Source organism: Protomyctophum parallelum (genome assembly GCF_964188405.1).
Source record: "Protomyctophum parallelum genome assembly, chromosome: 18".
NCBI classification, from domain to species: domain Eukaryota; kingdom Metazoa; phylum Chordata; class Actinopteri; order Myctophiformes; family Myctophidae; genus Protomyctophum; species Protomyctophum parallelum.
This window is the reverse complement of record NC_139716.1, coordinates 17,694,441-17,721,246: the sequence shown is the minus strand read 5'-3', so window position 1 is coordinate 17,721,246 and position 26,806 is coordinate 17,694,441. Positions and strand designations below refer to the sequence as shown.

The following is a 26,806-nucleotide window of genomic DNA, read 5'->3' as shown; positions in this document are numbered from 1 at the left end:
AGGGGGTACCTCACTTTCACTTCACTTTCAAATAATGTTTTATTTTGGTCTTCAGTTCAGGTACAGAATGAAACGGTATATACATGAAGATACATTTCTATGACCAAAAAAGGTGTAGGTTGTTTTTTGGCAGCACATTGGTTTTAGTCATAGTCTCTTCAATAGTTTTCATTTAGTTTCTGTCATATTTTTTGTCACCTGGAATGTTTTAATGTAAAAGTGTAGTGTAGTTCATTTAACAGTGGTTTTACAATAGAAATCGGGGTACCAGAGATAGAAATGCCATTACATCGGGGGGTCCGTAGCATAATGCGTGAGTCACTGGCATATATTTTCAAATGGGGCGGCCTAATAAATGTTGATTTGGGGGGTCCTTGACACGAAAAGATTTGGGAACCACTGGGCTAAAGGAATGACAAACAAAGCAAATCTGGCCATTGTAATGAGATATTTTAGAGAATACCGTACGGTATTTTAGAGAATACAGTTTTTGGCAGCACATTTTGATTTTAGTTTTAGTCATAGACTCTTCAATAGTTTTTTTACTCACCCGCGGTGCCCATCAGTTCATACACACTCGCGTCTCCGTGGTCCTCCTCGCCCGAGTAAGACATATTCTGTAACAGACAGTGAGAGGACAGTAAGACATATTCTGTAACAGACAGTGAGAGGACAGTAAGACATATTCTGTAACAGACAGTGAGAGGACAGTAAGACATATTCTGTAACAGGCAGTGAGGACATGTGAGTGTTTTACGACTCTAACGGGCCACAGAAAATCTACTTTTAGAGGTAACTTCTCATCTCAAACTACACGTGTAATATATATTGTCTTCCTTCTTGGCTGTGTGTGGGTCTGGGTGATTACATTACTTTGTGTTTTACCCGCAGACATTAACACACCGGTGATAAATCATGATAGTTTGCTATGGGTGGTGGCTTTAGTGGGGTTTTTTTGGCAATGTCAGTCATCTCTCTCCCAGGCTTGGTTTAAGTCACTGTACTGCAGTGTTGTTTTTGGCAGCACATTTAGATTTATTGTTTTAGTCATAGTCTCTTCAATAGTTTTCATTTAGTTTCTGTCATATTTTAGTCACCTGGAATGTTTTAGTGTGAAAGTGTAGTGTAGTCTATTTTAGTCGACTAAATATCATAATATTTTAGTCGACTAAATCTACAGTTGATTTAGTTCAGGGGTCTGCAACAGGCGGCTCTAGAGCCGCATGCGGCTCTAGAGCACTCCCCTAGTGGCTCCCTGTAGCATTAAAAGTAGCAATACATTATTTTTCATTTATGGTTTCTGTAGGAGGCCAAACGTGACAAGCATTCTTAATATTTATTCTACACATTTTTACAAAATTGGAAAACTTAACTAAACTAAAATTTGCGTCATAGCATGCGACACACTCGGCGCCGCACCAGCCAGGTGTCTATTATAAACAAACCAGTGGGTGTGTGAGGCTGCTGCCTGCTACGCTACTACGGCTTCTACGGGGAGAAAAAGAAAGATAGCCGACGAAAAACAGAGGATTTAACAGTTCGTGGACAGAGGCTTTTGCCTTCACAGCCAATGCAGATTGACTGCCTGTATGTTTAATCTGCAGTGAGAAGCTATCAAACAACAACAAAAAGTAACGTTGAAAGACATTTCCAGGGAAAGCATGCTAAATTCTGCTAGTTTCGTTGCAACCCGGGAGATAATAAAGTTTGGCAAGCTGCATTATAATGCGTACATTTTCTTTGCGGCTCTAGATAGATTTTGAATTTATTTTTGGTCGAAAATGGCTCTTTCAACATCTTGGGTTGCCGACCCCTGATTTAGTTGAACAAAATGTATTTTGGCGGGCCGTGATGCCATCGTAATGACAGTTTTTTCACTTGTTGAAAATAGCCAATCTACAAGCTCGTAGATCGGCTATTTTCAGCATGCAACTAATTGTAAAATGACTTTATACTGGATCTCTAGTCCCTTCCTAACATTTTGTCTAGTTTTTATTTGTTGACCAAATTGTCAGTATATTTAATAATAATAATAATAATAATAATAATAATAATAATAATAAACTTTATTTGTATAGCACCTTTCATACATAAATGCAGCTCAAAGTGCTTCACAGGGCAGGACACAGAAATATAAAACAATAAAACACAAGTAGTTAAAATGATAGAACAATGGCAAAGAACAAAATTTAATATAAGAACATAAAATAAATCAAAACAAATAAAAACACCACATGCAGCAATCAGTCAGGGCAGGGTAGGAACGTGCATAGTAAAACTCAACTAAAAAGCAAGAGTGAAGAGGTGAGTCTTGAGTTGAGATTTAAAAATGTCTACAGAGGGTGCGTGTCTGAGCTCGAATGGAAGTTTATTCCAGGCTGTTGGGCCGTAGAAGCAAAAAGCTGCCTCACCATATTTTTTTGTGCACATTCTTTTAGGCACTTCAAGTAGGCCAGCATTGGAGGACCTGAGGGGGCGGTTAGGGACATATCTAGGTAGGCAGTCACGGAGGTACGGAGGTGCGAGACCATTGAGAGCTTTATAGACAAGTAAAATAATTTTTTAATCAATCCTAAAAACAACCGGAAGCCAGTGCAGTGATGCCAAGTAATATGTTCTCTCATCTTAGTTCTGGTTAAAACTCTAGCTGCTGCATTTTGGACAAGTTGTAATCTGTCAGTCGTTTTCTTAGGCAGTCCTGAAAAGAGTGCATTGCAGTAGTCAAGCCGAGAAAAAACAAAGGCGTGGATTAGCGTTTTTGCATCGTCCAAGGACAAATAGGCTCTGATTCGTGCAATATTTCTAAGGTGAAAAAAGGCAATCTTGGTAACATGATTAATGTGTGAATTAAAATTCAATTCAGAATCAATAATAACCCCCAGGTTCTTACTTTCTACAGTCAGGTTGCCAAGTCTGCTTATTATTGATTATTTCTGCTCGCTAGAACCGATTATGAGAACTTCTGTCTTATCCTCATTTAGCTTGAGAAAGTTCTCACTCATCCAACATTTTATGCTAGACAGACAGGTCAACAGCGGGTCTAAAGCACAGGGATCATCTGGGGCCACAGAAAGATATAGTTGGGTATCATCAGCATAGAAATGAAAATTGACTCCGTGATTGGTAATGAGTTCGCCCAATGGCAGAATGTACAAGGAGAACAGCAGAGGACCAAGAATCGAACACCAATCGGAACACCAGAACTGATGTCGTGTTTGTCTGAGTCAAACTCGGCTAGATTGACAAAGTAACTTCTGTTTGAAAGGTAGGAGGAGAACCAGGACAGGGCCGTACCAGACAGGCCTATCCAGTGCTCCAGACGCTGTATTAAAATTGAATGATCAATCGTGTCAAAATGTAGTCTTAGTTTTAGTCATCATATAGCTTAGTTTTTATTTAGTTTCCATGTAGTTTTCGTCAGTGGAAAAAGGCAGTCGAAGTTTTAGTCGACAACACTGCTGTACTGTCATTACACTTCAGGTTAAATAGAGAGATCTTTTTAGTTTTTCTTACAAAACTCCCAGTCGTTTTTATACCCATGTATTTGAAACTGTATAGATCTGTTATGATGTAGAATGTGCGGACATTGATGTTCTGACATTTATTGTGCTGACATGAATTAGACTGACAGTGACACTGAATGCTGTCAAGTGTTTTCAATCATGATGGTCGCTACGGTATACGTATGTGACTAAATTGGACTGAGGGACTGCCATTGGATTCTTTAGAATTTTCTTTTTGTCATGTCATGTCATAGCTTCAAATTGACATATTGGTTGTTCTGTTTGGCCCACCAGTTTTGGAGATATGGCCTATAGAGTAATGTCTTGCAGAGAAACAGCGAGTTGAGAAAACGGGCTTGAAAGGTTCACTTCTGTGGTCTCTAACATTACACCTAGCTACATGTTTAAGTGTTTATTTCATATTTATGTCGATTTCAGCTCTGACACTTATTTCAGACATGCTCTAGTATGTGAAGAGTCTGCCTGTGCTATTAACACATTTTTGAAAAAAAAGAAAGAAAAGCTGGATTTTGTGCGATGGCAGGCTCTCAGTCAAATCTGGTCACATATAATGAGTTGGATCAAATCAATTTTTTGTTGTTGTAAACTTTCATAAATTGTTTACTCAATTGTGCACTCTGGTCCAAAGCGTTTCAGACAGGAAACCATAGAGTATCCTCCCTCCCTTAATGCATTCAATTGAAAATGACTGCAAGGTTCTGTCATCATCATCGTCATCCCTTATAATTCATTATTATACATTAGTTGTCTCCACCAGGCCAAAGGCATGGGGAGAGAGTATGTTTTGCACTCCGCCCGTGTGTGTGTGCGTGTGTCCGTCCGTCCGTCCATATGTGTACAGATAAGCTAAACTTTGCCCACACACTCCCTGGATGCCAACGACGAACCTCTGCCCCAAATGTTCCACAACGGCCTGTTATAGCGCCACCATGAGGCTGATTTAGGCAAAACACATTTCCGTAGATTACTCGTACATATTTTATCCATACATCACACAATTCTGTATACCCTATCTCCATATAGTCATGTGATCAACACAGATCTGCACCATTTCCCATCTTCCATCCTGATTGGCTAAGATTGTTTTTCCAAATCAGCCTCACGGTGGCGCTATAACTGGGCAATTCCTGTTTTTACCTATAACTGCATCATCGGTATACAACTTATCTATGCGCACTCCACATCTGCCAATTATAGTGCCACCATGAGGCTGATTTCTGCACACATTGTTGCACACATTGTTTATGTATGCATTTACTCAACAAAATGAAGAAATGTTTTGCAAAAAAACCAACAAACAAATGTTTATATTACTCCTAAACATTTTGCCAAACATCACACACACTACACGCTATTCAATTCATACCGTACATTTCTCCTGTATCAATCCGGGATTATCGCTACAGATATTAATACAATCATTATAATTAGGGGTCAAGCCCAAATGGCGTAGACCCCTTATTGTTTCTGTAATTAGTTCTTCACGAAATTCGGCAATATGGTAGAGGGCCGTGAGAATCCCTCAGGAACTGAAGCGCACTGTAACACAATACCCCTGATTTACATTCACCTCCAGTGGCTCAGAAAGAACTCAGTATTTTACTTGTGTATTAATTGAGTGCAACAATAGTTGAAACAACTGGGGTGACTTAAATCTGTATCAGTCAGTCGTGTGGTATTCCAAGGCCTGCATGTAGAAGTCTAACCTGTACAGTTTGGTTTTCACAGTATAATAGTAATAATATAAATCACAGACAATCTTCCCCTTTCCACTCAAACATGTCATTTGGTTCACAAGCCAGTTGGATTGATTTGTGAGCCCTGTCTGTGATTAGTCATTTGTTTTGCCTCGTCTGGTTTCACCAAAGAGCGCCTTCAGTCACTTTCTCACTCTTATTGCAGCCCTCTTCACTCATAAAAAAAGAACATTAGATTACATTCCATTCCATTATTTCATAAACCTCTCATTGTATCATTATTTGAAGGATTCATACTGTATATTCCCTTAGTATACAATGTTGTGAGCAGGACAAAACATACAGCTCACTTGTACACGCTTTGTCCGTGATTTAGTAATTGAATTGAGAGCTGGATTATTACACTGGTGTCTTTCATCTGCTACCGCCACCAGTAATCTACTTTCCAAGATGATTTAGCTCATATGAGAAACTGTCTGAAAAGAGAGGAGCAATGCAGGCCAGCGTGATCTCTTTCTAATCTATAGTACAGAAAATGTGCTGATATTTCTTCAAAGCACAGCTCCCTACTGTGCCCTACATCTGAAATCAAACAAGTTGCATTTTGCACTGTGCGTTCCAGTTCATACTCAGTTCATATTTGTCTGTCAGACACCACCTGTCACAGGTTGTAACTCTTTCAAAGGGAAAAAAGGTAATGGCGACAAAAACCATAATGGGGCATATCATTAATCCTCCTGCCATGGTTTTGGCTGGGTCGGTATCAACCACGTTTAACCACATGAACCCTAGTATCCCTTTTATAATATAATAGGTGAACATCTTGCAAAGCATTTACCAACAATAAGTGAACATTCTGCGAAAGTAGCAGATAAACGTGATCACATCGCAGCTCGTATATAGGCTAATTTAGCTACTGTATTTGACATACAATGACATTTAAGTGGTTAAAAATGTAGGCCTACTGCCTATTATTTGGGGGGGGGGGGTGTAGATTAAGTATGAATCAAACCTACTCTTGGTGTGTTGAACTAGTGTTGTACATTATTATTATTTATAGAATTATGTTGGATTTGTCATATATTGTTCTCAGTCAGGTCCAAGGAACTCTTCGTGGAATTGCCCATTTGCGGACCGCGGCCATGTTTCCATCCATTTTGGAAGCACTCGTTTTCCGTAAAGCAATGTCCTGCTGCCTCTTGCATTATTATGTGCTAATTCAAAACAGGTGGCAGTTGAGTGATATCTAACGAGCACTTCCAAACTCCAGCACTTTAGAAAAAGAATCACCTGCAAGGACACAAAGTAGCTCATAACATGTCTGCAGTGGATTTTTATGAAACAAACTCTTTGAGGATAGAAAGAGAATAATTCAAGCAATGTTGGTGAGTTTGACATTGTTTAATACAATTAGATAGGACTTTTCTGTTTGGATGAATGGGGTGAATGGGAAGTTGCACCAGGTAGCACCTTGCCATTAACTTACATGGTAAGTTGGCCGCCATATGGTCTGCATATGGAGAATTAAGGGCTGTTCTGTGCACTGTAACTATAAGGATATCTCTAGATCTATATCGTTCACCATAGTGTCTATGAAAATGCAATTCAGTATTATTATTTAATTTTTGTTTCAGTTTTCTTGATGGCCTCCGGACAACAAATGTGCATTTTTTAAGGCTTTTATACTGGGGAAAGCATCTGTGTAATTTCAGATGAATTTCTTTGCCTATTGAGAAATAGCAGGTACAAGCTCACACTAAGAGCTTGTACATCTGCAATTGTTGAACATTTTTAAAAATTCCTGAAAGTGTGAGAACTATACTGATTTACTAGCTATACTAGCATTCGTAGAATGGGCCTCAGATCTTAATAGGGAATTAATATACTGTATTCCCATTGTACACGCCACTTCTATTGTAGTAGCAGGATGAAAGCTATACAGTAGCTCACGTTTGCCAAGGATCTTCTCATAGGCAGTCACTCAGTGTGCCGTTTCTTAGCAACGCAGCCACTCATGACTCAATTACATTATTATAATATTCTTGGTGCAGCAAAGTATACTTCCCGGACACCCAATTTTAAACATGTTGTGTGTGTGTGTGTGTGTGTGTGTGTGTGTGTGTGTGTGTGTGTGTGTGTGTGTGTGTGTGTGTGTGTGTGTGTGTGTGTGTGTGTGTGTGTGTGTGTGTGTGTGTGTGTGTGTGTGTGTGTGTGTGTGTGTGTGTACGTGCATGCGTTTGTGCGTGTGGAAAGAAAAGTGGGGAACCACCGATAGGCAGAGGCTGGGTTACAATTTAGGCATTTAGCAGGCGCTCTTAATCCAGAGCGATTTACAGTAAACAAGAACAAAAAACATGGTAATACATCAGATACATAAAAATAGTCATCATGAATCATACGTAAGCTAAGAACCTAACCTAATATCTATCTAATGAAACTATAAGTGTATATTATATATACACTATAGAGTGTTATGTCTACATAAAGTGATATTTAAATTACATAAATTGAGCCGATGCATGTAGGAGGTTGAGGTTATGGCAAGGTTTAGTACATTAGCATTTGTAATACTTTGGTGTTGCACTTTAGCATAATCTGCCAGTAATTTTTGCAGGCGGTTCCTTATGGAATATTGCAAATGTTTTAGCAGGTGCAGTTCTTAAACTAAAACCAGAACCTCTGGTGCATTCTGGAAGGAAAAAAATCACTCCATCACTATTGCCGCACTGCGGTCCAAAAACAAACTGACAGCGTTAGTCAAACATTATTTTGTCAGTAGGAGAACATTTTAAACTCATTTGAGTGACTGAATAATGTGAATTTATGGGATGCTGTTGAGTCGGTTGAATCACTGACTGGCTATCCCGGGCTCTGGTGGGTATGTTTTTGCCAGCAAGCAAGCATGAGCCATCTGTGCTTTCAATCTTTGCAAGTCACGTACTCCACAATAGGGTCCAAAGAAAGAATATTTTTGATGTAGAGCCTGCTGGAGATTGTGTTTTTCCTTCTTGAAACATAATCCATCACATTTCATTCTCTGGTTCGGCAGCTGTGATGCCTGGTTCATACCAGCACTACACTGTGAATTATGTCGTGCTTGCATCACAAATAGATCTACAAGCTCAAGCGTGTTGCCGTGTGGCGAGTTGTGAGCTTGTAGATCTGGCATACGTAAGTAAAAATCAGGCCTAAAGATTTCTGTGAACTTTTCTGGCAAGGAATAGCAATGAGCGATTGACTCAATAGCCTGACAAACCTCTCCACGCAGTCTGGAAAACTATTATTAATCAGTAAAACAGGATTTATTGCTTGCAAGAGTCATGATGCCAAAAATCCATTACTGAGTTATGAAAACGTTAGGTTCATGAGATCTGAGATAATCTTTCAAAAAGTCTGCTCCACAATAACGGTGTTTCCAGGGGAAGCAGTCAGTTTACTGACTTGCCTTCAGAGCCATAAGACGACCGTATCATACAAATATTAAACAAATCACATGACCTGACACAATCTGGTCATTGTACAGCATGACAGATATGCAAATTGACATAGCATGCAAATGGGTTAGCTAGAATTTGTGACCAACTGTTCAATTCAGGGAGAGAATGTGGCTGCGTTTGGTTATTCAGAGAAAGGATTCATACGCAAGACATTCATAGCTTTTTACCCCGTTTTTGCAAAATCTTCTACCATAGTCTTATGCTTGCAGTTGCCTGGCAACTCCCAATTAAAGAGCAGTAATGAGATAAATTGAGAGTAATACCATTTAAACACAACACCTCTTTTAAGGTACTGCAAACAATTATTTCCATTATATCAAAGTTCAGTCCGAGATAAACGTATTCCTCGTTTCCACCTTTCTACTGGACATGACAGCTGTGTCCCAGTAATTAACAGCAACTCATCAGTTTGAATGACAGTCTAGATTTCTACCATCTACCAGTTTATCTGGCGTTTCTTTTTAGTTTGCTTTGCTTTCCCCAGTACTATTCCATAAAGTTCGACACACAGCTTTCCTGTCAGATGTAGTTCAGACTCAGAGCTAATTAGCAATGTTGTGGGTGTCGTGAGTGGATGGAATGGCGATCCTATATACGGACACAATTATCGTATCCAGGGAAGCCATCCATCTTGGATTTATTGGCAGCTTGTTGCTCCACCAACGGCCCCAAACTACTCCTCCATCATGGGTTGATTAATTGGAGGTAAGGGGGCATAATGCGTTAATGAAAGTGCCCAACTAATTGAGCTCAAACAAAGCACACAGTTCTCAACTGCATCTCAACCATCTTATACCAATGCACAGTTACATAATGGTATATATTATGCATATATATATATATGCATATCGGCTGTAAAATAAATGGAATATATTTTTTTATTAGTTGTCAGGACTCATTTTAATTAACCCCCTCACAAAACCACAAAGAATTATTCTGTCCTGCTGGTGCATGTCGATTCTGTGTGACATGTAACGTCCACAGCCTTGTGGGTAATTCCCCGAGGGAGAGACCTCTGATTGTCTTCAATGTTACCCTGTCAGTTTACACCAGTCAACGGAGGCTCACGGCGCGCACGTCGACTCACTGGAGCAATCCGATCAAACCTCGCTCCATCTGTAATCGTTCACAATTAGCAGCGTTGCTAGGGGGATGAATATATTCGCAACAGCTGTTGGTACGTGTCTAAATTTCCCTTGAGGAGGGAAATTCTCCGTGGGCCTTTCCAAGACATCAGAGAAAACACAGCTCTTTTTTGTCGAGCAAAAACACGTCGACTGGTATTGTTAACCAGAGCCAGTGGGGGGTTAATGACAGCAAAGCTTGAGGACCTTAACTAATCTTTGAACACACTTGGTAGTAGCATCCTCTCATTCCTCTACCCCTCCTTTCACTTTAAATACCTTTTAAGTACCTTTTGATGCCACTGAGTTATGTTAAACTTTAATCAAACAAACATTAAACATCAAACATTGTTAAACAAACATTAACTTCACAATTCGCTTATTGTAATATGGCTTCTTAGACATATTCGACAGAAGGGGAAAACAATTACAATAAGTGAATTGCTCGCTAATGTTTGTTTACATAACCAGGGTTATGTTATAACCCAAAGTTTTCTACAGATATGTATTGTATTTATTGTATGTGTTACTGATTAATTGAGTACAATGAACAGTGGCTGAGCATCAGCATGTGATGTATGATGCTAAGAGCTCCCCTCACTTCACACGACTGTGATTTTTTGTTATTATTTTGCATAGCCTATAAGAACCTCTGACTGTGTTACTGTTAACAACGTGATAGTAGTATTCAATCAATCAAACACAACCATCACTTAACTATACTGTAAATTGGTACTCAATGTGTTGTTTGACCAAAGAATTGTAGAATACACTATGTAATATGAATCAATGAATTAGGCAACATTCTATTGGCTGTGTCACTAATAAGCTGAATGACTGTGCTGATTATGGGTTTCAATGTCAGATGGAATTAGAATTGCAAAGAGCGTTATTATGATTACAGTGTCCACTAGCTTTGTCAAATGTCTAATTAAGTCTATGGTTAATTTGGACCATTTGGATTAGTGGGTGACACGCAGCACTTTATTTATTGCACTGCCAGGCAGAGGTTTGCATCAGAAAATGGCCACCCTATTGCACACACAATACAGGTTATATGATCTAAAGTTCAACCAAAATGTGAAGCAGCCTTTTATAGCACTGCCAGTGCCATGAGGCCGATTTGAAAAGTTTGGCAGGTCATTTCTTGGTGTACTGGAAGTGTGCTTGCACATTTCATGCTGATCGGTCTGGCGGTGCCGGAGAATATGTGCCCACAGATGAACAGGCTGAACATAATCTCCGGCTTTGGTCCGGTAAAACAATATTTAAAAATCACACCCGTGTGAAGTGAGTGGTGCAACTCCGTGTGGGGGTCCCTGGAAGTTCCGGCCCGGCCCGGTTCCGGGGAGCCGCCCCGCGTCCGAAACGGTAGAGAAATGAGAGAGTTACCATGTGAGGGCCCCCGGGGGGTCCCTCTACTGTACTGTACTGTACTGTACTGTCTGTACTGTCACTGTACTGTACTGTCACACCAGAAATCATCATATATACGGGCGGTTTTTAAATGTTTATTTTTTACACAGAATCAAATGGCTTGGTTCGATCCAGGTTTAAAATAAAAATATAAATATTTCCGCAAACCATTAAAAGAAGAATTAATGGGTTTTCGATCTGTGGCACCTCAATAATGTCCGCCACTGCTATGCCCTATATATAATATAGATGACTCTGGTTAGATTGCGGCATCTTTCACAAGGAGAATGGCCTCCAAACTCAGAATCACAGATTGTTCTGCCTACCCTCCCTCCATCTACTTCACCTGTATCTAATGGCCTTGCTCTATGTATTATTGATGGAACAAAGGTATCCATCACCAACACTGGCCTTGACCATGAGTCCCAGAACCAGGGGCAGAACCCCCACTGTGAATGGTTTACTCATCATGTAGCTAGGGCACTGGATTATCACACATACAGGCACGCACACACACAGGCACGCACGCACACACACACACACAGGCACGCACGCACGCACGCACGCACTCACGCACACACACACGCACGCACGCACAATGTCAGTGTGACATCTTTATGCAGAAGGTCTGCGCAAGAAAAAAAGAAAAGATATTACCATCTCATTCCCTGAACATCACATCAGTGTTGCTCTGAGACACCTATGCAGGCCAGAGGGTCAAAATAATTTATTTCTGCCTTGTTAAAATAATAATAAATCAATGGTTGTCCTCAGCCAATGTGGTTAGCTCCTGTCATTCAAAATTGAAGAAAGGCTCTTGACCAATTAAACCACTTTGTTAGTCCTCCAGGGGTCTATACTTGTCCGCTCCTTGTTTTGTGAGCTTGTGTAAAAATCTGCTATACCTGTATACTGCTATTTTCATGTGCCAATTTTATAAGGCTGTTTTAACCGTGTGTGCAGAGAGTTGGCTGAGAACATGGCAGGTGGTGTTGTGTTGGGATGATAGTCTTGTTGTTTGTCAGTTCATGACATCAGACAGTCCCCTCTATTCCTCTGCCGGCGTTTGTGGACCGACACAGAGGAAGTACGTGCGCTACTGGCAGCTGAATCATCTTGGACTAGACATCCGCCTAGTTGTTATGCAGCCATATTGTGAACTGTCGGAGGATGCAAAATGTTTTCTCGCTGTGTGCTCTGACTCCTCGGTGCCCGGGTAACCCTTTGCTCTGACTCCTCGGTGCCCGGGTAGCCCTGTGCTCTGACTCCTCGGTGCCCGGGTAACCCTGTGCTCTGACTCCTCGGTGCCCGGGTAACCCTGTGCTCTGACTCCTCGGTGCCCGGGTAACCCTGTGCTCTGACTCCTCGGTGCCCGGGTAACCCTGTGCTCTGACTCCTCGGTGCCCGGGTAACCCTGTGCTCTGACTCCTCGGTGCCTGGGTAACCCTGTGCTCTGACTCCTCGGTGCCCGGGTAACCCTGTGCTCTGACTCCTCGGTGCCCGGGTAACCCTGTGCTCTGACTCCTCGGTGCCCGGGTAACCCTGTGCTCTGACTCCTCGGTGCCTGGGTAACCCTGTGCTCTGACTCCTCGGTGCCCGGGTAACCCTGTGCTCTGACTCCTCGGTGCCTGGGTAACCCTGTGCTCTGACTCCTCGGTGCCTGGGTAACCCTGTGCTCTGACTCCTCGGTGCCCGGGTAACCCTGTGCTCTGACTCCTCGGTGCCCGGGTAACCGACACTTGTCGCCTCAGCCGACAATTCTACCACCCCATCATCAGACACAGCTGTGTTTGACGGCCAACCTGCGGCCATGTTTCACATAGTGAGTTCCTTATACGGATACAGTATAGGTCGCTCACCACGCTGCCCGTTCAGTCAGCCTTGTAACTTTAGCTGCCCTATATAACCCCATGGGCTGATATGGATTAAGCCTGCATTCATTGGTCAGCAACCTATACAACCCCTGGCCTTTTGGGAAGATATTGCAGCTTATCTCTGATCTGTCTGTCTGTCTGTCTGTCTGTCTGTCTGTCTGTCTGTCTGTCTGTCTGTCTGTCTGTCTGTCTGTCTGTCTGTCTGTCTATCTGTCTGTACAACACACACACCACACCACACACGCACACACGCACACACACACACACACACACACACACACACACACACACACACACACACACACACACACACACACACACACACACACACACACACACACACTATAGAACCGTCCGCACTTTTTGTGGGGGGGGGGCACCTCGAAGAAAACAAGCACTCCATTTTCAATCTGATATTTTAGAACATTTCAACACCATATACAGTAGGAGAGGTCCAAAAACATTACAGTGTACTGTATAGTCCTGCCCTATGCGGGAGCTAACTATCTCCGTAGACAACGCCCTGGTAACGTCTGTCCAAACAGCCAGGAACCTCGGTGTTGTCCTGGACAGTCAGCTCTCGTTCAAAGCTCACATCACAGCTGTCACTCGATCCTGTAGGTTCACACTCTATAATATACGACGAATTAGACCGTTCCTCACCCAGGAATCAGCCCAGCTCCTAATCCAGACAACAGTCTTGTCAAAACTCGACTATTGTAACTCCCTCCTTACTGGCCTACCAGCATGTGCACTTCCAAAATGCCGCAGCTCGCTTGGTCTTCAACCAGCCAAAATTCTCACATGTCTCCCCCCTGCTCCGCTCCCTCCACTGGCTCCCGGTCGCTGCCCGCACAGAATACAAAACTCTGATGCTGGCATTCAAGGCAACCAAAGGTATGGCTCCCCCATATCTTGCAAGTATGATTGAACCCTACAAACCCTCCCGCGCACTCAGATCAGCCAACGCAGGGAAGCTGGAAGTACCCTCACTAAAAACGCCGGGACAACGCTCCACACGTCCCAAACTCTTCTCCCTTCTGGCTCCAAAACTGTGGAATGCACTTCCCATTGCAGTCAGAACTGCAGCATCACTCCCAATCTTCCGCCGTAGTCTGAAAACCCACCTTTTTAGACTCCATCATGGCCCATAGCACTTACCCTACCCCCTTAGATAGCATTTCTGTAGACTTAGATAGCATCTGATACAGACTTATAGCATGTTATGTAGACGGCACTATAATTGCATTGTATATAGTCATAGCACGCCATAGTACATATGTACTGTATAGCATAGTAGTATATATATAGCTTATATGTATAGTCTCATAATATAGATATTCCACTGTTACTTTCTTAGCTTACGCATGTTTTATGATAAATGCTTTTGTGATGTATTCCCATGCTTTTGTTCCTGATTATTGTAAATTGCTCTGGATTAAGAGCGTCTGCTAAATGCCTAAATTGTAAATTGTAAATTGTATATAGGCTATTAATTATATTTTGATGATACCTGAAATATACCGTATAGATTCAGATAACTTTCTGTGTGTGAGTTTGCATCTTTGTTCTCCCCGTGTCCCCTAGGGTAGCTACCCTCACGTAATCCTGGTCTCTAAACTACCTCCCCCTGGCCAGGCTGATGGAGGAGAAAGGAACTGGTTGGAATAACGTGTTCCTTCCACGCGCTACGTCCAACCAGGGAAACTCCCCCCTGTCAGGTGTAACTTGGAGTGGACACTCATGCATGAAGGAAGCATGAGTTCAAGTCCGTTGCTCTCCGCAGGTTGGCGGAGGATGTGTAGAGCCCAGGATCACATTAGATAATTGACACATGGGTGAAAAATGGGTTACAAAATCGTGGGATAAAAGAATATATTAAAAAAAAAGAGAAATTCAGATAACTGCACGGAAGGAGCACAACATGCTTACCAGTGTTTCCTTCAACAGGGTGTGAAGCTCAGTGTGGCCGTGACTCTGGGCGATCTCAACGGGTGTCTGTCCGTGGCGGTCAGCGGTGCACAGTGCTTGTTTAGCACCCGGACACTGCAGGAGCAGACTGGACACGTTCTTAAGGCCTCTCTGGGCAGCAAAGTGGAGGAGAGAAGGGACATCCTCAAGAGGGAGCCCTGCCGAGGACAGTGTTTGGACAGGTTAGTAGAGACTCTATAGAGGGTATGTATGCACATGCATGATTTTCCCATCAGGACACGCCCGCCTTAACCAGACTGAGTGGCAAAACATTGAGCATCATGGAGTGTTGGAGTTTGGAAGCGCTCGTTGGAAATCACTCAACCGTCCTGCGTACCACCTGTTTCTAAATGTCACATAATGCAGGAGGCAGCAAAATGTTGTGTTATTGAAAACAAGCACTTCCAAACTCTGACACTTAGACACATAATCAAATGCAGGGCATTTCTTGACAGAAAGTAGCTCATAACGTTTCTATGCTGGATTTTTATGAAACAAAAACTTTGCAACATTGAACATTTTTAACTCTAATCTTTGCTTCCGGGGGTTCCTGGAACAAAACATTTTGAGGGTCCTTGACCTGAAAAGGTTTGAGCACCACTGATACACACATTTTCAGCCTCTTAAGCCCCAATCCCCCGCCGGCTGGGGCAGCGGCTGTCCAGCTCATGAACAGCTCTCAGCGGGTAAATGGGGCTGGTCAAGGTCTCAGGTTCCAACTCCGATATTTTTGATTTTCCCTCCTGGACCCCCCTGGGGTTTAAGAGGTTTTAAGACATTTTGTAGATGCCAAATTTATTTCGCCCCCTGTTGTTCCTTTGCAAGGCTTTTGTCTATCTTACTATTACTATTAACTATTACAAAGCACGTTAAAATGGTGCCGTGTCATTAGTCAGAAGGTTCATTGTTCCGAAATTACTATCCCTATCTCTAACCCTAACCTAAACCTAACCGCAAGCACGGGAGCAAACCTAAACCTAACCGCAAGCACGGGAGCAGTGCATGTTCGGACTAACGGGACTTCGGATCTATGGGTAGTTAAAATGCCGTCTTTATCAGAGTCAAGAGTCATTCTCGTGGGCTGATGAGGCTGTCTGTATCCCGCATAATGAGGCAAGAATTGATAGAAATGTTTATCCGTGATGCGAGAGAAAAGAGACTCAAACTGTGAACACTGTGCGTTGCCAGTGACATGGTGAATAACGAGAGGTTTAGCATAAGGAACACTCTGCGTTATTTAGTACTCTCTCTATACCAGAGTTTCTGCATTTATTTTATTATCGTCCGTCCAATAGACTTAGATGTTTAAGTTATTCCTCGGTGGATATCCAGAGATGAATGGAGGTAATGGGTGAATCATTAAAGCCGGAATGCAATGTGACAGGAAATGTCACAGGGCTGGCTCGGCATTGGCTCAGGAGATAGATCGTCCGCCGTGGAATCCACAGATTCCCCCGGCTCGATCCCCAGAGATTATTGAGTGTGTGTCGAAGTGTCCTCGAGCAAGACATTTAACCCCTAACTGCCTCCGTCCCCAGTGTGAATGAGTTTGGTTTGTGAATGAGCCAATGTGAAATATGTATAAAATGCAGCCCATTTACCATTCGCGTCTGTGTATTAAAATTGGCTAATGGGAGGAACCATATATTGTAAGGAGTTCTGCAGTTCTTACACCCAAATATGGACTGTGTTATTTTTTTTGTGTGAGTTATCAATGGTTTTTTTTTATTCATCATAAAAATAATACAATTATGCAGTCTGGCATTATACATTAATTAAAATGGATATTCGGACATTAAGGATAAATGGGAATTGGAACTAAATATAATTATTGAAGACAAAACCTGGGAGGATATGTGTGAAGGCTGCCACAAGGGAATAAATAGCCAGATGTGGAAGGAATTCGATTGGAAACTCAAAACTATGTATTTCAATACTCCTCTGGTCATCTCCTCATAGTGAAAACACCATCCATAGAATTGTGTTGGAGAAATTGTGGGGAAATCGGGGACCATACACAAATTTTTTGGGACTGTCCAATAATTTCAAGGTTTTGGAAAAAGGTTAATAAGGAAATCGAAAAATGTTTAGGGTTGAATATTCCTTTTGGTCCTGAGTTATGGATGCTTGGTATTATACCAGAGGAGGTGCGTGCATGGAGTTACATATTAAGGATACTTTTACTGATTGCTAAGAAAATGATAACAGTAAATTGGAAGGAAATAAAGCCACCTACTATAACCCAATGGAAGCAGAGACTGAAGCAGGTTTATACAGTTTCATACTTAGATGGACTTCTGTGATATTGTATTTGGGTGTTTCAATATATGTGTAGAGGTTGTTGGGTCTGTAAAAGTGTCATGGAGTGGTTGTGTCTGAAAAAAAGAAATTGCTTTTATATAACTGAAGTGTATTGTGATTCATGTCTCCAGCTCTTCTCCTGCCTAACTCAACTTGGAAAATAATGCTGTATTATAGTAGTTATGTCAAGCTGTTTTTCTGTTTTTTTTTAGTTTTAGTTTTTCTTTTTTTTTAATGTTTTTTGTTTCTTCTGTTTTTTGTTTTCATTGATTGGTATGTTTTACTTGTGTTCGATCATTTATTATTATTTGGTGTAAAAAAAAAGAAAACTTTTGAATTAAAAAAAAGTAAAAAGAAAAAAAAAAGATATTCGGTGGCAGTGCCAGTGTGCATTACGTGAGGCCGATAATGTTTTTCCCCGTGCTCCGACATTTGCTCTGAAATTCGTCCCGAAAAACGTTTAGCAGCAACAATACTCCATGAAGTGTGTTCTCCAACTTCAATTTGTCATCATGGCAAACAAATGGTGCAAACAAATCAGTCAGCTCCATTCTGTATGGGCACAAAGGGGGGCAAATTGGCGCACTGCTGTGTTCACTGATTTTACATCAATGTTTATGCATCAAATTATTTGGCTAGTTACTACAGATTTCATCACCTGAAAACTTGAAAACATTCAAGGGGCGTGGTCCATGATTTGTGCGACTGGGAAGTTAGAATGAGAGCTGTGTTGAGTTTGTGGTTTTCAACCAGTGGTCCAGGGACCACCAGTGGTCCTTGAGGGGGTTCCAGGTGGTCTCCAGCGATATGATGAGAGAGTTGGTAACCAAATGGACCCATATAGATCTTTAACTCTCAAGAGTTACATTATTGTTAAACATCTGCATTACTCAATTAGTTAATTTACAAGAAGTCTACACAATTAGAGAATGTAGAAGAATTGTTATTTTGATCAACGTTTGCCAACAGCATTGAATTGTGAACAACATCTTAGCCTACGATAACAAAATATTCTTTCGTTTTGGGCGTCAATTAATCTAAATCTCATCAAATGGTGGTCCATGGCTCAAATGCCAAATAACTAATGGGCCTAGATATGAAAAAGGTTGAAAAGTGAGTTAGTGGAAGTGAATTTGAAATATAGGCATATACTGTAATGTGATGTGTAATGTGTCATGTGAATTCAGAATTCACATGACATAGTTATTGGTTGACAAAAAGCTCACAATGTGCATGCGTTTGGCTCCTTACTGTACCTCTTTCAGGTGCGGCGTCACTATCAGATTGCAGTCCTTGAAACCCCCCGGAAGGCATTCTCTCCAGCAAGATGGAGGCTAGCCTCTGGTCCAGCTTCTCCACGCAGGACACCTGCAGAGCCTGACAGGGTGAGAGAATGAAGGCCACGCTATGTCTACAGCACAATTTGATCTACAAACTCATAGCGTGCCGCGCTATGAACTTGTAGGTCTGCTATTTTTGAAAAATCGTGAAAATGTGGAGCAAATCTTTGAATATTTATTCTTTCACAGCGAACGTTTTAAGTCAAATCTTTGCTTCTGGGGGGTCCCTAGAACAACATATTTTCAGATGGGGGTCGACAGCCAAATACAGATAATTCTGGGTGTCCTTGACATGAAAAAGGTTGAGAACCACTGACATAGAAACATGGGTTTTTCAGAAAACCGTATTATTCAGCTAATGAACTAATATGTAAACTTCAACTACTAAAACCTTGGATTGTGGCATGGCTCCAATGAGGACCCGGAATCCCAATTCATTTGACAATGAAAACAGGCATAGAGATCTCAGTCTGACGTTGCATAATAAAGTATGACAAACAACGGCCCACAAATAAAATGACTTTGCGCATTGTTAAAAAATATTGTAATTGTTGTGTAATGGGGCCTGGTTGAGTTTACTCACATCACTGCAAGTAATCAGTGTCGTGTATCGGTAATTTAAAGTTGTAACTCTAAAGGATAACAACAACATCTTCTATTGTCTTCCATCCTCTTTGGCAAGACAGTGCTTTTGGCAAAGGGAAGTGGGCAGCTCAAAAGCTGCCTCATCAGCGAAATAAATCTAATCACATTGAGTGTTCATGGCTGACTGGAGTCTCAAATGCTGCCATCCCTTCAGTTTCCGAGTGAAGATGGTAAACAGAACCTTTGCATGAAGAAAACCCCAGAAAGAATGGAAATACGCTGATGCAATTTCTCTGCTGTCTTCCACACTTTTTTTTTAACGATGTATTGTGCACCATGCAGTCATAAACGGCAGCGGGAATAATCTTGTCATTAATACGATGGATAATGATGAGTAAAATTAGACACACTAGTTACTGTGAAGGAGAAATGACTATTTTCCCCCATTTCCCCCCTATTGTTTCTGTTCTATTCTATGAGTGGTTTTCAACCCTTTTCATATCAAGGCCCATTATTTTATTCGCCATTTGATCCTTGGACCACCATTTGATGAGATTTAGCCCAAAAACTAAAGAATATGTCATTATCGTTGACACACAATTCCATGCTGTTGGCAAACGTTGACCAAAATTACAATTCTTCTACATTCTCAAAGTATGTATGACTTCTTGAAAAATAAGTAATGCAGTTGTTTAGCAATAATGTAACTCTTGAGAGTAAAATATCTACGGTGGACGGTGGTCCATTTGGTTACCAACTCTCCATCATTTAGCTGCATGGGGACCACCTGTAACCCCATCTAGGACCACCGGTTGACAGACAGACAGACAGACAGACAGACAGACAGACAGACAGAACGTTTATACAGTGGGGGGGGGGGGGGGGGGGGCAAGGGGGCCATACAGTAGCCTATTACAGTCAGACAGCACTGTACGTCAAAGTAAATTTTCTATGACATTAAAAAGTTTGAAAAAGCTCTGTCTTACCTGACACATGAAAATGACAGGGTCTGCCGCCATCGTCAGAAGGTGTGCAACCTCTGTCATAAGGGTGTAGTACTGCACGTGTGCTTTCCTCACTTGCGCTCCACCACAATACAGGGTCACGCTGACGTTTCCGCTGGGAAAATCTGTGGTGGGAGGACAATACAATTTACCGTGCGATTTTACAGCCCCACAGACCCTCTGACTCAGAGGACTCATTTCACCCCCAATGGAATAATGATTCATATCTGCCAGCGCTACCCTGAAGCCTTGTGCACCTACATTAAGTGAAAGAGACCATTGTAATAAGCATTCCCTTATACTTACTGTATCTATGGCCAGGCTGAAGATGTAATTCTTTTTTTTATTTTATTAGGGCCGTACATGATATGTGTTAAAAGTGTGTATCTGTGTCATTAAGAAAATTAGCCAGTTTATTTGTAGCCTGCTTGCATGCGGAAAAAAACAAGCATGGTTAGTAGATGCGTGCGTGCGTGCGTGCGTGCGTGCGTGCGTGCGTGCGTGCGTGCGTGCGTGCGTGCGTGTATCTGTCTGTCTGTCTTTTCTGGGCTAATCACAGAAACCAGACTGGACTGATCAGAAAGAATAAATCAAATATAGTGGCGCTATACCGACCCTCTTGATGTTTTGGGCTACACAATGCAAAGCAAAAAGAAAGCAGACTTTGGTTTCATTATTGTTGTACCTGGTGCATTGACACAGAGGGTCCGCTCATTCCAGTGGATAGGCTTCACTCTCACACTCTGACTTTCATCGCTGAACTGGACCTCTGCGTCAGCACTAGCTTCTGTATCTTTTAAGAGAATGAACACCTCAGCAGAAACCTGGAGAGAAGATAAGAAAACGCATTGTACTACTGTGTTCTACTTGGTTCCGTGTGGACTCTTCCAGATAGAGGACTATATGGGGGATACCATGTGCCATTAGACGATCCATTGGTCCAAAGTACCATTATTTCGATGGCCCCCGATATAACTAAGGCCTCATTCACACCTAAAAGACAGCTGTCTTGTCCGTGTCTTGTGTCTTGTCCGTGTTTAATGGCCGCCCCAATGCATTTCCAATGAAAGTCACATGGTTTGACCAAACATTTTTGTTTGATGGCTGTGTTCTGCCCCCCTTCCCCCCATCACATGGTTTGGTCAAATCATGTGACTTCCATTGGAAATACATTGGGGCGGCTATTAAACATGGACAAGACACAAGACAGCTGTCTTTTAGGTGTGAATGAGGCCTAAGCCTAACCCTAAACGTCAGAATAATGGTCTCCTCAGGGCAGTGTTGTTTTTGGCAGCAAATATTCATATCATATCATATTTTAGTTAACTGGAATGTTTTAGTGTTAGTCTAGTTTTAGTCGACTAAATCTACAGTTGATTTTAGTCGACTAAAATGTATTTTGGCGGGCCTTGATGCCGTCGTAATGACAGGTTTTACACTTGGTGAAAATAGCCGATCTACAAGCTCACAACACGTCGCAGCGGGCGCGTTGTGAGCTTGTAGATCGGATATTTTCAGCATGCAACCAAGTGTAAAATGACTTAAACTGGATCTCTTGTCCACTAGTCCCTTCCTAACATTTTAGTCTAGTTTTTATTTGTTGACGAAATTGTCAATATATTTAGTCTTATAGTTTTAATTTAGTTTCCATTTAGTTTAGTCAGTTAGTTAGTCAGTGAAAAAAGGTAGTCGACGAACATATTTTCCGTCTCGGTATTAGTCGACAAAAACAGCATCTCACCCCGCAACGAATTCTGCCAGGGATGACCACCATGGATCTGACAGTGGTTGCTTCTGCACAGCTTTGTTGTTCCTGCAGCTTTGCATGTGTTCCCGCTGGCCTGCTTGGCAAGGAACTGGCATTTCCTGTTGTGGATGAAATAATACACAAACAAGTTGGAATTCTGTCAGTGTGTTTTTTGTTTTTTCTTACAACACACTATTCTTAGTGCATTTTTGCTTCTAATTAGTTTTGCAAAGCTTTTTTTTTAATGAGACTGTCTCTCTTGTCTGTGTACACAGTATGAGGATGTCCGTTTATAAAATGTTCTGATGCAGTTTGTTATTATGTAAGTAATATTCCTTATTGGATAGGCCTATATACACACATCAAATCCAGAGTGATCATTTAAGTGGGAAAAGTTGGCCCCTGCTTACAATTGCTTACAACTATAAACAATTGTAAATGCCTCAACCAACAACAGTGGTCAAGTAAATTCAGTGTCAAGAAATCCATTTACCATGATAACATGATAAAAGAATAGTCTTGTACAGTAGATCGGCTATTTTCGGTATAAGTATAAAGGGTTATGCTACATGCTAAACTACTAGTTAGGTTTGCTATGATACTTATACTAACTAGGATAGCAGGTAAACATGAAACCTATCTAAATGAAATACTTCATAAATTACACACTTGGAATCTGTGGACGGTAAATGTTTACAGTAAATTACCATTCTGACAATGTAAGGAAGGAGGAAGAGACATAAGTCCAGTGGTGTAAAGTACATTTACTAAGTACTGTAGAATTATGAGGTATTATTATCACAAAATATACATTATCCACTTCAGTGCTTATTATTGTGTTGAAGGCAAACCGTTAATTTATTACATACATGTTTTTGACTGTCCACTTCCTGATTGGTTAGTCATTTGCCGGCAGAACAAATTGGACCAATGACAATTAAAGCTTCTAGTCAAATCTTTGAATGTAGACTGCGGCCCCTAGAGGTGTCACAGAGACAAAAACAATTGTTTAACCCATTGCTGGCTGTCTGAATACAAACTAAATAAAAATATTATGTCATTACATTTTTTATATAGTATTACTCATAGCTACTTTAACCATGAAAGATTCATTGAAAACACCTGACATTGGTTCCGGTGAAATTAACCCAAACATGTAGCTCTATTTTTCCCGATTTTTGTCCCCCCTATTTGACAATGTTGTTGACATTACAAGTACAACACTGATGATTTGTCCAAGTTGGTGCATCAGATGGTTTGTTTACTGAAAGACTGGCAGTACCGGTGACGACCAGGAACAGACGACCACGAAGAGTGTGGTGAAATCTGGAGAGACAGAGGACGGCCGGAGAGAGACGGCGACCTGGGGTGGAGAGGGTTGGCAAAACCCAAACCACTTCTTATGGTTGAATTAATTAAAAATAAATTAATTGTAGGAAAGTTTATATTTTTTATTTTCATGTTTATGTTTATGTTTACTCAAGTCGTGACCGATAAAAACAGGTTGGGTCACTTACGGCCCTTTTGTTTGGGAAACACTGACAATCTGACATATAGAGAAGATATGGTGACTAACTAGTAGTAACTACTGAGTGTCATTAGTCATGAGTGAAGGAAGGGTCATCTGGATTTGCATGGCAAGAGATTACCGATCTCTAGTGACGACAAGGAAACTTTAGTCATTTGCATGAGATGGCCTCCTCAATTAACATACAGCCGCAGAATCCTTACTTTGATTCATCTGTGTTGTTTTTCACAAATATCTCAATAAGGAAAAACAGAGAGCGCCCCCTCAGCAGCTGGTACTAAATAAATTACACATTAGTTGTATTAGTTTTGTCGCATCATGCCCTCTGGAAGCGAGAATACAGGTCAATTTAGAGATGGTCCAACGCTTATTTACAGCAGCACAAATAGATCCTTCTAATTAACCAGAAGAAGACCATGCAGGTGGAGGTAATATGCGTTATTTTCTCCCAGCTGGTCTTAGGGGAATTGAAACAGATACTGAGGATTTGCCATACTTTTTTCAGCTCTTATTCATGACAGGGTGACAACAACGAAGCTGGACACAAATCTATGTTAATAAGGAGTTAACACTTCCTGCTTTTCTTGCTTTTTTTTTGCAAGTCAAAATCGCAAGGCACACCTGTATTCTTACACGCGATAATATAATTTCTTTATATAGTTGTATATTGCAATGATAATATGAGGCTGTCACAAATTCCAGAGGCACACCTCTATCTAGAGTGGAATTATCCAATCAACCACTAAAACCCCAGCATCCGTATTGTGGCAATTTGTGGGTAAGGCTTTCGCTGAAAATAGACAATCGACAAGCTCACAGGCAGCGCGGCTTTGGAGCATCTGATTCTAAATTGACCCTTTTGTGAGCTTCTCGATTGGCTAATTTCAGCAACCCCACATATAACAGTGAACAGAATATACACGAGTACAGAGCCCTGAGCGACTCCGGTCAAGTGGTTATACTGTAGGTCAGGTTCTCTGTTGACCGCTGGTGTTGACTGTCTGGCTGATCTTTCAGTGTATTGTAAACCACATGGTGTTTCATTTGGTCCTTTTCATATTAAACGGAACAGAGAGCTTCAGTGGGTCGTGGTGCCGCCGTCGTTTTTTACCTTTCTTCACAATATCCGTCACGGCGGACAGGTAGTCGTGAGCGTCCTGCTCGCTGGAGATCTGCAGGCACTCGCTGCCCGCCAGCGGCACCAGCTCCAGCAGCGGCGCCAGGCTCTCCACGCCGCACAGCAGCACCACCACGCGCGGCGCCGGGGTCAGCACGCGGGCCAGGAAGAAGCGCCGGAGCTGGCACAGGCCCTCCAGCATGCTCCGGGAGAGGATCAGGAGCTTGCACTGGTACCGGGCCAGACCCAGGAAGTCCTGGTCCCTCCTCCGGCTGGACACCGTGGCGATGTCGTAGCAGCGTATGCCGCCCTCGCGGATGTGGGCGGCGAAGACAGAGCGCAGATACGTGGCCCACTGCTCCGCCTCGGTCTCGTAGACGATGAGCAGGTCCTCTGCTGCATTGGGAAGAACCCACATGTTTGGATGAAAATGGGTTGGTACCCTCACAACATGCAGTAATCCTGGTCTCTAAACTGCCTCCCCCTGGCCAGCCGGGGCGCCTGATGGAGGGGAAAGGAACTGGTTGGAGTAACGTGTGCCTTCCACGCGCTACGTCCAACCAGGGAAACTCCCCCCTGTCAGGTGGAAAGGAGCGACTTGGACACTCATGCATGACGGAACCATGAGTTCAAGTCCGTTGCTCTCCCCAGGTTGGCGGAGGGTGTGTAGAGCCCAGGATCACAAAAGAGCATTTTGTTGTCGTTGGATAAGATTTTGTCATTCTCTAATTGTGTAGGCTTCTTGTAAATGAAGTAATGCAGATGTTTCACAATGATTTAACTCTTGAGAGCGTAAAATGAAACCAAATGGACCCTTGAGCAAAGACGAATATAAGTTACAAAATGTACTTTACAGGTTAAAAATGTATAGCAATGCATCAGGACCATTAGATAGACCTTTATTAATCCTGAGGGAAATTCTGTTGCCATAGATAAAGGTTGCAGGTATGAGGTAGAGAACAAAGTACAGGGAAGTAATGATGTCACAAATATCAGAAACGGGTCATATAATATACAGCATAAAGATGTCTATTCCGACCTTGCTTTCTGCACCTGGGCTGGTCAGTATAGTGTATATGCCACCAATAGGTGGAAATAGAGACAATTCACAGAGTTAATATTTTAATTTTAGTCAGCAACAAACGGGAAAGCCAATTCTCCAAGCTATTGAAGTTGAAGCAGACTGCCCCACTACTGTACTGACCCATGTAATGGTTAAATTATAACTAACTTCATAGTCCTAGAAGAGAGATATTAGATTAGAGATAAAGGAGAATCGACAGTGAACATGAGATATTACGTTTGTGTTACACAAACATTGCCAAAGAAAAACTCATGCAGTTATTTAAAGACATTGCAATATTAAAACGCCTCCACACAGATGTTGGCATCAATATACAACATTTTAAATCTGCAAGACATGTCATAAAGTGGTTAATCGTAAAACCACACCCTACCTTGGATTAGATATAAATGTTATGACGGTGGTAATGTTTATTGAATTAAACGTAAAAGGGATTTACTCACCTTTGTGACTCATGTTGCCAGTGCCTCTCTTCTTACTGCACATTGATATGGAAAACAGTGCTACTATTGTGCTTGGCTTGGGGACGATAAGAGGGCGTTTCCTGTTGTACCAGAATATGAGTACAGTCCAATCTTCAGTGGTGGAAAAATAACTCACATTTATTACTCAAGTGAAAGTATCAACACTGCAATATTATAAATACTATCAGTTGCAAGTAAATGACCGGAATTAAAAATGTACTCATTATGCGGAAATGTCCCATTTCAAGTTATCAAATGTATAAAACACGTTTGAAAATAGCATCGCGACGCACTGTGAGCTTGTAGATCGGCTATTTTCAAGCGGTCTAAGAATGTATATTTTTTCTTGAATGAATAGTTTATTTCGGTACTTAAATTTTTTACAGATTGTAAATATAGGGCTGAAGTGGGTATAATGTATATTTTGCAATAACAATCAAAATCTATAACGTAATTACTAACTAAAGTTTTGGAAATAGCATTTACTCAAGTAAAGTACAAATACCTCAAAATTGTACTCAAGTAAATCTACT

General features: G+C 41.7%; 1 protein-coding gene across 2 annotated transcripts in view; it reads right to left on the bottom strand.

Moving 5' to 3' along the window:
* LOC310875378 (B-cell scaffold protein with ankyrin repeats-like) overlaps positions 1–26,289 on the bottom strand; it is a 35,934-nt gene extending 9,645 nt beyond the window's left edge. For both annotated transcript variants that reach the window (XM_083788585.1, XM_083788584.1), the window contains exons 1-8: positions 26,253–26,289; positions 24,720–25,121; positions 22,075–22,199; positions 21,019–21,157; positions 20,316–20,458; positions 18,661–18,781; positions 15,065–15,261; positions 551–617 (exon numbers count right to left, since the gene is read on the bottom strand). In XM_083788585.1, coding sequence (XP_083644711.1) covers positions 551–617; positions 15,065–15,261; positions 18,661–18,781; positions 20,316–20,458; positions 21,019–21,157; positions 22,075–22,199; positions 24,720–25,121; positions 26,253–26,265 — 1,207 coding nt within the window. In that variant the 5' untranslated portion in view covers positions 26,266–26,289. The remainder of the gene's footprint in view (positions 1–550; positions 618–15,064; positions 15,262–18,660; positions 18,782–20,315; positions 20,459–21,018; positions 21,158–22,074; positions 22,200–24,719; positions 25,122–26,252) is intronic.
* Positions 26,290–26,806: the final 517 nt, after the last annotated feature.